General features: G+C 35.9%; 1 protein-coding gene across 1 annotated transcript in view; it reads left to right on the forward strand.

Annotated features, from left to right (window-relative positions):
* Window positions 1–13,005, forward strand: part of LOC124306083 (phospholipid scramblase 1) — an 84,124-nt gene that overhangs the window by 54,629 nt on the left and 16,490 nt on the right. The window contains exons 3-4 of the mRNA XM_046766242.1: window positions 3,306–3,404; window positions 4,461–4,678. Coding sequence (XP_046622198.1) covers window positions 3,306–3,404; window positions 4,461–4,678 — 317 coding nt within the window. The remainder of the gene's footprint in view (window positions 1–3,305; window positions 3,405–4,460; window positions 4,679–13,005) is intronic.

Genomic DNA, 13,005 nt, shown 5'->3' on the forward strand with positions numbered 1-13,005 from the left:
AACATCACGAAGATACTCAACTTGATCCTGAAAAATTTTGATCTTTCGCGATGTTGCTTGCCAGCTGGGCTTAGGTTATTCTACTCCTGGTGGATTATCCTCAGCTTCCGAGTCCTCGTTCGGGTCTTTTCTCGTTTGTGATTCATCCTCTGGAGATATATTTTCTTGTCCGGTTATAGAGGTGTTTTGCAGCCAATAAGATTCTGAAGTTTGGCTAACTCTTTGTAAATAACAAAATTATGGCTGTCAGTTCATAATATACTATATTTAATTACTGCTATTTACTGCCAGAATCATTCTATTCTTTTAAGTTGAAGTTGATTATCAAAATATCGTTGAGAAGTTCGAAGAAAAAATTATCATAGACTCGCGGAGATATTATTACTGTTGGAACTCTATATTTCGTACTGTACGTTAATTTTCCACAGATATTCTTACGCACGTGCCTCTCATAATATTGGCGTAATGCTGTTAATAAATGGTGAAGCAGACGTCGCTGAAATATCACCAGTAGTTTTAGTAGAGCCCTGGAAAATGTAGATGGAATAAAATAGAATCAAAGTATGCATTTTATTATGGCTGATTTATTGCTAATTCTGCATGTGTATAAGAGTATAAAATGTATGCAAATCATGCGAAAGAAGATTTCAGCCTACCTTGAAGAAAAAATACAAAATATTTGAACTTTTCTTTTTTGTGGCATCAACTTCAAGAGTTTTGATCCGAGTCGTGATAGGTTCATGAAACTCTTTGCTGCCAAATTTGTGTTTTTTGGAGTTTACTCCTTAAGAAACGATTTGAGTTATAGGGCCCGGTACGGAAATTATATGAGGAGTAAAATCAAGTGTACCACGAAAACTTGAGGCATTATAGAAAGAGACAAACATATACAATATTGAACGTGCAAAAGAATGAGATGGAATACATTACACAGCGTATCCTATACTCGGGGTCTCCTCTTTGTGCGGTGCTTCGTAGTCTCACTGTATAGTTCACTACTTCTGGGCTGAGAGTTGAATGTGTGCGTGTGTTTGTACGTGTATGTTATGTGCCTGCGTATGAATTTTTAAAACGTGACGTTATCACGTCAAAATATTTGAAAATATGGAAGAAATTGATTTAGATGATAGTGAAGAAGAATTCGAAAAACACATGGGTGGGGTTAATTGGTAAGCTTATCCTTTACATTTATGAATAATATACATTCAAAATACGAACAACTAGATCTTTTATTTAGTGTTTTTATTGTTTTTGATTAATTGATTTAATATACATATTTTATATTGATATAATATTTTATATTACTTATATTAACCCTTAGCGGCACACATTTTTCCTTACTGACTATCAACTTGAATTTTGTACTCGAGGGTTTTTGGGGTCGCTGATTACGAATCTGCACTCAAAATTTGAAAATTCAGAATGACGGATTCAATATGGCGGACCAAACGTGCAAAAACTCGTTCGACGAGAGCGAAAGTTGGTACCCGGGGGTTTTCGGGGTCGCTGATTACGAATCCGCACTCAAAAGTTAGAAATTGAAGATAGCGGATCCAATATGGCGGACCAAAACACAAAAAGTCGTTTGACAAAAGCGAAAGTTGGTACTCGGGGGTTTTCAGGGTCGCTGATTATGAATCCGCACTCAAAAGTTACAAATTCAAGATGGCGGATCCAATATGGCAGACCAAAACGCAAAAAGTCGTTTGACGGGAACGGAAGTTGGTACTCACGGGTCTTTGCGGTCACTTATTACGAATATGTACTCACAATTTGGAAATTTTTGAAGTAATATAAATAATCAGAATAATTAGATATATGTTTGTTTCTCTTATCATTTTGGAAGATGCGCTCATTTACCCTCTTTTTCTATCCGATATATATCATAATTATCGTTCGTGAGGAGTAAACTCCAGTCGTGCGTCGGAGCTGACACACACGCTTTTTTTTTTTCTGTTTGCCATATCTCATTAGTTCCTTTTTGGCATTGCTTCGCCAGTTTTGTTAAAGAAACACATCTTGTGACAGCTAAACAATTTCTGGTATATGTCACCCGCATTTGACGTCATTGTGTAAACCACGTGCTGCTAATGTTTACAATGCGACACGTGCTTGTTAGACTGCTATACTACACAGCTGATGGATATTAGAGACACATTTTTGGTTATAACCCCCTTGCGGAGAACTACTGTAATATTCCGTGACTTAGTTCCTCCGCAACCCGTTAGGTGGCAGACAGTGCATGCAATGGCGCGTGTGAAGTTTTCTTGCTTTCGCGGCAAATCGTGCTTTAAACTTTAATGTAACGTAACGCCCGGCTCACCCCCCCCCCCCCCCCCCCCCCTCTGTAACGAACAGTGGCGTTTGGTTCTACCGCCTCCCCCTTCCCCCCTCGTTTTGAACGATACGTAATATTAGAATGGCGCCCTACTCAGCTATGTGCGTCTCCCTACTTCTCCCAGAGCTCCGCTGAACATCTTCCGTTTTGATACCTTCTCTCACTCAAAAGTCAACTCTTTCTAAAAATACTTCTCCAGGCCCTAAATTCAATTACATTCAATTGCACATACCAAGTAGTCTTTAAATTTACGTTCATAAATAAACATCATTTCGACCAACATCATTCAGCAATTAATATCCATCTATAACTCTTTAGGTGCTATCACTCTGAACGGGAAGAACCCATATCATTGTCCATAACGGACGTAACACCGGTCTGCTGTGTAGCCACAGTAGAACCCCGTTTAACCAGGGAGCGGATTAACCGTGGTCCTCTCGAACGCCTGCGCGCTTCGCGCGAGCAACTGGATATGGTTACACGCGCAGGCGCGAAACTTGTCCGAACTCGCTATACGCACATCACGTTAGCGGTTGTCTTGAAACGGGCTTAGACTTGTTAAGATACACGTAGTTCGCATATTGCATCTCATGCCGTGATTTCACTTATCCGTGGATTCTCCGGTCCTGAGCAGCTCGGTTAATCGGGGTTCTACTGTATTAGGTAATGAACTGTATCAGGAGTGAGAATACATAATCGTTTTGATTCCATCAAGTGCTTATGAGCCATAAATAATTTGAAGTCGCGATTTAACTCTAAATTCAGCTTGAAAATATTGTTCAAAGCTTCCTATAGGTCAAGTTTAACTATTCGCTCTCAACATTAGTTTCAAGTCTGCACGAGAGAATTTTGGACAACCATGTCGGTTGCAATTTTCGTTCTATAAATGTGAGAATAGATATCATTTTCAGGGTTAATATCGACATTTCATATCGCATCCATAAATTAATTCATCACGCATTTACAGGTGGTTGGCCGATACCAAACAGCAACTGTCCACCTGGCTTGGAGTACCTTATGGCCCTTGATCGATTGATGGTGGATCAACAGGTTGAGTTACTCGAGGGTACGTAATGCACGCACACCTTCTTTCCACACCTTTTAATTTTTACATTATATTAATATAATTACAAGTGGTGATCGTGAAATCAGTTATTTAAAAGCCAAGCACACCTGTTTCTTTTTGCAACGCATGTATACCAGTAGAGTATAGTTGCACCATTTGTGAGCATCTTTGTCAAATTCTGTATTTAATAATCTGACTTTTAATCTCTTCGACTGCTCGATTCATGACATTCATAATTTTCAAACAATAGAACCTACCAAGTATGAAAAAATTTGGCCAAAACTGATTAAAATTTGGATTTTAGTCATGAATCGAATAGTCGAAGAGATTAAAAGTCAGATTGATAAATACAGAATTAAGCATAAGATCACATCTGTACTATTTTTGGTCATAAACTTATTGTTAGATTACACGTAACGAATTATGAATATGGTCACAACTGGGATCATACAGATGACATAATAGCACCTACCGAGGTGAACAAAACCACGTTTAGTTGCTTTATAGATGTCATTTAGTTTGGCGTGAGATATGATATCTAACGATCACTAAAAGTTAGCAAAGAGCAGGAATGAAATTGCAAGTGTGTCTCACAGTGGCCATTTTGGTTTTGCGCCAAAGTTTGAATCCACAGTAAAAATATTATGAAAAGCAATATACTCTTCGATACTGTGAACCTAAAATTGTTAGAAGATGTCTCTCCAAATTCCAACAAGTACGTAATCATCTCTGATATGAAATGGAAAGTACTTGAAGTATACTTCACCGATTTTATTCATTCTGTGATACGTTTGACTTATTGTTAGTACGTCAAAAACATTGACTACTTATTTTTTTATGTACTGAATGAGCACGCGAAAAATAAATGTCTAATGTTTTTCCACGTAATACAATATATCGTATAATAATTAAAAAAAATTGGTGAGGTTCGCTTCCGCTACTTGCCTTGTCAGTACGCGGAAATCACTTGTACACGTATATATAATATACATGTACTGCAAAAAAGAAACGGTTATGGTTGGCTCTGCAGCATTGTTTCATTTTTTCGAACCGTAGCTTTCACCGGATGGGAATCGGAGAATAAGTACGTGGTGAAAGATCCTAGAGGACAAGTTGTGTACTACGTAGCAGAAGAATCAGACTGTTGTGGTAGAATGTGCTGTGGCAAATATCGGGCCTTCGATATTAGGATTGTCGACGTCACGATGAAGGAAGTTATCCACCTTTCCCGCTCCTTGAAGTGCGCTAGTTGCTTTTTCCCGTGCTGTTTGCAGGTTCGGTACTTATACGTTCAAAATCTAATAAAAGTACACAATGCAACCTACACATGCCTAATTTTTTACCGGTCTTAACTAGTTTTCTGGTTGTGAATCCCAACAATTTGCACTCGCTTGGAATAACAAATTTTACACGAATACATTTCCTATTTGATTAAAATATAGTTCTTATTATATTAAAAAAATTCTCCCAATTTTCAGGCCAAATAAAACTGTTAGGTTTCATAATGGCTTCTTGTCTTCAAGCACTTTTCTATACAATTTTCAAATTTCGATTTCACTATTCATCGAATGTCCGCCACTGTAAGCCATCCAAATTTACCATTGTTGTGGCTTCTATGTTTCTGAAACGTTTGTGAAAGTTGGCGTGCTTTTAGTATACCTGGTTGATAAATACTTAGCAAATATTCCATCACAGCTTAATATTTTATGCAAAAAAGTAGGCAAAAAATAGCGTCAATTCTGAAATTTCTGTAAGTCATTAATTGTATGGGCATATAGTGTATGTGTACGCAAATTTTCTGTTTAATACCGCACCCCGGCGACAAAGGTGATACAAGTCAAAAATCGGCGTTTTTGAGTTAATACTACATTTCGATTGCCGATATTCGAATCTATAACCATGCGAAGTGACACTTGTATAGTTGCGGCACTTGCCACTAGAGAGCAAAAATGGTGTAATCGCAGCGAACCGGTTGTGGACCGCATTTATCATAAACAGTGTCCCTTCAGAGTTCTTCCAACTTTCATTCGCGTCATTCTATTGGGTGAAAATGAACTCTTTGATATTAATATAGTCTCATTCAAAGATCAATGGATTAAACTCCAAACTTTTGAAGGTTTGATTTTTCTTTTTTTGCCCATACTGAAAATCGCCGATTTTTGAGTTGTGTCACCTTTGTCCCCGGGGTGCAATATAACGTATATTTAGTGATTAATCGAAAAAAATTTGTTATGAGTGTTATGTCCGTTACGGATTATTAAATGGGTTGCCTCCTGCTCAAAGCAACCACATCTGAAAGTATTGGATAAGATATTGAATAATGGTTCCTTGTTGGTCGAAAGATGGCTCATTTGAAAATATATGGCAAATGCAATTGTATGCAGAGTAGAGATGTGTGTTTGCAGAGAGTAGGGTTTTGAGTGAGCTGTGTGGTTGTTGAAAGTTGGAATACCAGTGAGTTTAGACACGAAGTGTATGCGTGCAGAAAAGGTGTGAGAATCCAGAGTGAGGGGAATGGAATTGGATGACAATGAGTAAGGGCGATAGCGAGTAGCGTGAGGCTGGATGGAGACAGGAGGACAGGATAGAGACTGTAGCGTTAATATAAGAAATGTGGGAGAGTTAGCAAGTAGGAACAATAGATGGGGAAGACGTGTGGCGGTACGTCGGACGTAACATGATGTTTCAAAAATTCGAATATTCACGGGATATTACTGAACATAAAAATGGCTTGTGTAGAAAGTATTTTTAATGAAATAAAATAATGAAGAGCTATTGAAACAAATGTGAATCGCAATCGAACGTTGGTTTACAATCTATACTAAATTAATTCTAGTAAATTATTGTAGAAGTCGAATATCATGTAAATTGAGGTCACTTTACAGTGTAACTCGTAGATGGTAAGTTTGACGTTGGTTTGAAGTCTTTTTGATAAGTGTGTTTTCATTAGGTAAATACGTCTAAATCACAACTAACGTTGACATATTGTGTAGGCGATGTAGTTATAGTGTATTGGAATAAGCGTTTATTACGATATTTTAGTTTTATGATCTCCCATGCATTGCAATAATATTCCATAATCAATAAATTATGTAAAATTGTACCTGCTAAGCTTTTAAATCCATAATTTAAATAGCAGTGAAAAAAATAATCAACTCTTATTCCGCCAAACCGGGTGGTCTCGAGTTCGCAGCTTAGCGACGCGGACGTGTTTACGATCGCTCTCACTCGAAAAACATAATTTGTCACCAAACAGGACTTATACACAAACGTGACTGTTGAGAATGTAATTTCAGAATACTATATATATGCATACTATGTACCATGTATTACTATAGAGCCCAGTATGCGCAGTAGAGGTAAGGCGCATACGGCGCGTATTAGTATTAGTGAGATCGAGAATCGATGAGAGAGTCTGTACTGCTACTGCTCCTTCTTGTTCGTCGTCGACTCTCATGACACAATGTAGTCTTTATGAAATGAGCTTACCGTCAAAGTTATTGACTAATTAAATTGTTCTTTATTAATAATAAATAAAAGAGAGTATTTATTTACTGAATCGATCCACAGAATCTAACAGTGACTCTACGATTTAAACTGCGGTCGTTGCACCACTCAACCAAGTGGAAGGAGCCCCCACAAAATGAATTCCGAGGAACTTCAAAAAATATTGGAGGAAATCTGGGACGATGTAACAACTGTTAAGCTTACAAGTGAAATAGTGCATAAAGACATTGGGTTTACTAAAATTCCCGAATTAACACAAGACAGGAACAACCAGGAACTATAAAAACAAATCGAGCAAATACACCTGATATTAACGAACCTGGATAAAACAGAAAGAGCAAACGACTTGACAATCATCAAAGTACTGGAAAGTGAAAAGACAAACAACGTCCTCATGACGTTTGTCATGAATCTCTTCAAGCAAATTGGAATAAACATGCCTGAACACTATATTGGTACGGCATACAGGTTGGGTAAATGCTCTCCATGCAAGATTAAACCTATTCAAATTAAATTCGTTGCTCCACGCTGGAAAAAACCACTCTTTGATAAAGCAGCCATCTTCAAACAACTCGCAACCTTAAAAGACAACAAGTTGACCGCAACGAAAAAGTCATGATCCGGCAAGATATTACTTTCATCATATGTGAACAAGCGGGAAATGCGTCACATCCCCCTACAAACCATGAAACATTTATTGCAAACGCTTGTCTCTAAAATATAGATATAAAAAAAGATATTCCGCTGTGTGAACTTGAATGATCATTGGTCGACTGCATATTTGTCTTAAACGCTATTTCCCAGATATATCTCTGTCAACCCAAATAGTCGGAGAGCTAGTAACACGTGTTTCATGAAGTCTTTTATGCACCTTGAAATTTTGTGCCATAGCATCTACCGGATAGGTGAGCAGGTAAACAAGTGTTGGCTAGCCTTACCTGGGGACACCAGGTACTGCGCACGGGAGAAAGGTGTAAAAAAATTTTGCCCAAAAAAAATATTTGTTTCAGAGCCCAACAAATAGAAATCAAAATTTATAATCACATAAGACACAAAAATTAATAAGGCAGACACTTTTGAGGGGTTAATATTTAATAAAAACACCCTCAAGTTGTTTTATTTTAAATACAAAATACAAAGTGTTTGATTCACGCTGATATTTTAACAGCGTCTTAATTTCATATAATAAAAAATAATTACAAAAAAGCAGACACTTTTTTTGGGGTTTAATTATCGGAAAATATAAAAATAAATATTAATTTTAATAGAAAGAGATAGGCAGCGCGTAGTCGTGGATGTGAGTGAGAGCACTGATTACAGGCGTAGCTACGGTGTTTCTCTGCGCTCTCATTGGCTGTTGGTCACGTGTTCTTGTACAACTGTACTGACTACACATTTTTAAATTAAATTCTGGAGTAACATCAAAACAAATATATGTTTATCCTGATTAGTAACTTATTTTTAAACTTTTAATCTTTCAAGATAGTACAATAATAATAATAATAATAATAATAATAATAATAATGAAAGAAATAGCATTTATAGTTTATCACATTTAAGAAAAAAATAATGACGCTTGGGGTTACTATTAAAAATCCTATGATTAGTGTTAATGAGAAATTTTATTCATTCATTGTAGTTATAAAAAATATAGGTGATACGCGTAGACTTAATTGAAAATTAAAGTATAATTTTAATTTTCGTCTTCTTCATCACTGTCCTCTGATTCTTCATTTGAGGAATGAAAATAAATATTCGTCACTTTCACGACCCTTAGGCCCAATTATTTTTTTGTGATGCATAATTGTAACTTGCAGTAAATCCACGTATTTTTTCATTAATTTTTTCTCGAAGAAACTCTTGCCCAAGTCACCATCAAACTCCTCTCCATTGTCAGCACTTAAGGGGGGGGTACACCATGCAAGCAAAAAAAAAATACTGCAACTTTGCGATTTTTTTTTGAAAAAACGGATTTATTTATGAACATGCGGTCTTGAATACATTAATATATAAGTCTTTGAGAACTTTAAAAAATTTTTTTATTGTCGAAAAATTTCAAAATGGCGTCGTGACAGTTGGATCCCCAAAGCCGCTCGGAAAAATGGGGTGCGAGATTTGGTGGAGTCGTGGATAGTCCTAGAACACACAAATTACAAAAAATTAGTTGTATATTATGTTTTCTTGTCCACTACGTACCACTTTTTTGATATCTAGTCTGAAAAATTTTTTTTGACCGTTTGAAGTCGCAAAAACGTGGTCGAAAAATTGAAAAAAAAAAAATCGTCACTTAAACAATCATAAAAAATTTTTGAGACTAGATATCAAAAAAGTGGTACGTAGTGGACAAGAAAACATAATATACAACTAATTTTTTGTAATTTGTGTGTTCTAGGACTATCCACGACTCCACCAAATCTCGCACCCCATTTTTCCGAGCGGCTTTGGGGATCCAACTGTCACGACGCCATTTTGAAATTTTTCGACAATAAAAAAATTTTTTAAAGTTCTCAAAGACTTATATATTAATGTATTCAAGACCGCATGTTCATAAATAAATCCGTTTTTTCAAAAAAAAATCGCAAAGTTGCAGTATTTTTTTTTGCTTGCATGGTGTACCCCCCCCTTAATTTCTTTAAAGTATCGATATAGTAGTTACACAGAAAAAAAAAAGATGCATTTTTTGTTTTTAACTATATTTTCATCAATGAAAGAGCAAACTTCATTAAAAGCTTCTTCGCGATATTTTATTTTTTTATGATAGTCGGTTTTAGGTTTATCTTGATATTGACGTAAAGAATTTACGTATTCAGTTCGGCAAATACGGTGAGCTTTTACATTTACTGAGTTTTGTAATTGTCGATATACTTCCGTTTCTTCTAGGAATTCTTTGTATGGTTGAAGAGTTTTAAACAGAGCTTCTTTTTCCATAGAATATAATTGCTCGTGCCGGCCTTTAACTTTTCTGCGAACTTTCTTACAAAAAATACAAACATCGGTGTTTTTTGATGTTGCATCAAGATCTGCCGTAATATGTTTAGAACTCTGACCTGAACTTTCTTGAACTTCAGACTGACGATCTTCATTGGTTTCAGCAGACTGGCAATCGTCATTATTTTTGTGACCAACACACTCCAGAAGCTGAGGTTCCGTCTGTTCAGTTCCAACATTTTCGACAACTCTGTCACTTGATGGGGAAATACCTAAAAAAAATAAAACCTTAATAAGAAGTTGTTATGATTATTCTAGCAATATCTAGGTAAATATCATTAGTAATAGATAAATGCGTGCAGCTGCCTTATTATATATATTATGTTACGCAAAAATTATGAAGTGCATTTCATTTAAAAATTTTGATAGAATTACAAAAAAAAGCTGATGTGTTAGTATACATATATTTTAATATTAAAATTTTAACTGTACATTAAGTATAACTTTATCATAATTGAATTTTGTACAATACCTGACGAAGCAGGAGTCTCTGGAGAAATTGTTGACAAATTCTTCTTGTATTATTGTTTAATACTTGTAAAATTGGCGTAACACAGCCGATGATAACCCTCCTTAGTAGACACTACCGATTGTAGAATTACACCACTGTATTTCAAATTACATTCTTGACGGATTTTCAATGCTATTCGACATTTATTTAAAGATGTCTCAGAGAAAACAATAACTTTTTCAGCATCTTTCTGTTTACATATAATACATGACACAGACACACGTTCCTCACACTCCTCTTCCATTTTTCTAAAAGAATAGTTCACTCGAAAATTTAGTGTACATTAAAAGATATCCAATTCACATATTTTGTTATTAATAATTAATAAATTTACACATGCATAAAAGAAATCACAAAAACATGTGCTCACAACAACGGATAGAATGTTTACTGAAAATGTGTAGTCAGTACAGCTGTACAAGAACACGTGATCAACAGCCAATGAGAGCGCAGAGAAACACCGTTGCTACGCCTGTAATCAGTGCTCTCACTCACATCCACGACTACGCGCTGCCTATCTCTTTCTATTAAAATTAATATTTTTTTTTATATTTTCCGATAATTAAACCCCAAAAAAGTGTCTGCCTTTTTGTAATTATTTTTTATTATATGAAATTAAGAGGCTGTTAAAATATCAGCGTGAATCAAATATTTTATTTTGTATTTAAAAGAAAACAACTTGAGGGTGTTTTTATTAAATATTAACCCTCTCAAAAGTGTCTGCCTTATTAATTTTTGTGTTTTATGTGATTATAAATTTTGATTTCTGTTTGTTGGCCTCAAAATTTCAAGGTGCATCAAACACTTCATGAAATACGTGTTACTAGCTCTTGGACTAAAAAGAAAGGTACGCCTTTTTTACGACTTTGTCCGGGCGTTTGACTCAATAAAACACTCATTGCTGTGGAAAAAATTATTTTTGATAGTCACAAGGTCCAAATTTATACGAGTTTGTAAAAACATATACGATAATGTTACCATTACCGTGCGTAGCCCCATCGGCCTAAAAGTAGACGTTACAGCAGGAGTGTTACAGGGTGAAATCTTAAACCCTCTACTATTTACGCTATTCACACTTTGAATAGTTTTCCGACGAATATTTGGATAGATAAACAAAATAAGTTAAATAAGGTAATTAAGAAGCGAGTATACTCGTGAGTGAATAGCCCCTCGGATAGACCAAATTCAGACATCATACTAGAAAAAAATATTGCTCACTACACAGTTCGAAACGAAGTGCGGATATGTCTAATTTCCGCTCATGCATTAAAAATAAGGATGAATTGGCGTGAAAAAATAAATCGCATTGTATCTACCAAGCTTCCAAAAATTTTGCTCTCCAGATTAGTATCGCTTGAACATAACAATCAAGTTATCGTTGAATACAACACGTTTCTGCAACTAAAACACATAATAATAAATCAAGGCTTGAATAACAGAAAAAAACATCGCCCGTACAAACGAAGTAACAGATTATAAAATAGAATTCCTTGAAAGATATACCTAAAGAAATCAGTCTTGCTGATCATTGATGATAACGAGAATCAGTAAGTCGTCAAGCCTCGATTTGTACACTTGAGGACAATGAATCTGAGACGGCTAATTTTTTAAACTACACAGTTGTGTTGGCAACATAGAGAAACCTACAGCGCCATAGTGGGCCGAGTGCGAAACAAACTCAATCTCAATAAACATAACATAACTCATGACCGTCGAATCTATCCTTAGCACGGTCTTACATACAGGTCTTGCGACTCTGAGTTTCGACGTGGGCCTCTTAACGTGTCAAGCCGCTAGCGTCGCTGCGATCGAGGGATGCCCGGTGCGACAAGGATGACAATAGTCGCGCTCGCGCGTCACATGGGCGTGGAATCAGTCGTCAAAGGCTTATTCAAATATTGTAGGTTATGTTGATGCATCCCTCGATCGCAGCTCCATCTGGATTTTTCTTCAACAGAGGAGCCACTCTCTACCATTGGAATTCTATTGAGTCGCAAGACCTGTATGTAAGACCGTGATCCTTAGAATATCGCGGGGATGATGACTTGTTGACTTATTCGACTGTCATGGGTTATGTTATGTTTATTGAGATTGAGTTTGTTTCGCGCTCGGCCGACTATGACGCTGTAGATTTCTCTGTGTTGCCAACATAACTGTTTAGTGTGAAAAATTAGCCATCTCAGATGCATTGAACTTGAAAAATTGGGTATTTGCATGATTTTTATATTTCTTAACTTTTGATGTTTTTCGATTCTATAAATTTTTTTAGAATTTTTGAAAAAAAAATATTTTGTTTTTGTTTATAAGTATTTAAATAATTGAATAAATAAAAAAAGGCAATATTTAAATGAATAAGTAGCTCCATCTCGCGTATGTGACGTCACAATGCTGAATTTTTTTGAAATTTTTAGCGCCAACTTCTCCTGTAAGCACGCCGTACGTGTAATCAGCTGTTGCTCTGTGTTGTGATTGATGAAAAGAACGTCTGATAGTGCTGTTTATTATAAACTAAAGTTATTAAATTATTTAATATGTCATTAAAAAACGATTTTTGTTGGTGTATAGTACCAACTTGTAAAAATACTCAAACTAATG

This window comes from Neodiprion virginianus, chromosome 5 (genome assembly GCF_021901495.1).
Source record: "Neodiprion virginianus isolate iyNeoVirg1 chromosome 5, iyNeoVirg1.1, whole genome shotgun sequence".
Lineage (NCBI taxonomy): Eukaryota > Metazoa > Arthropoda > Insecta > Hymenoptera > Diprionidae > Neodiprion > Neodiprion virginianus.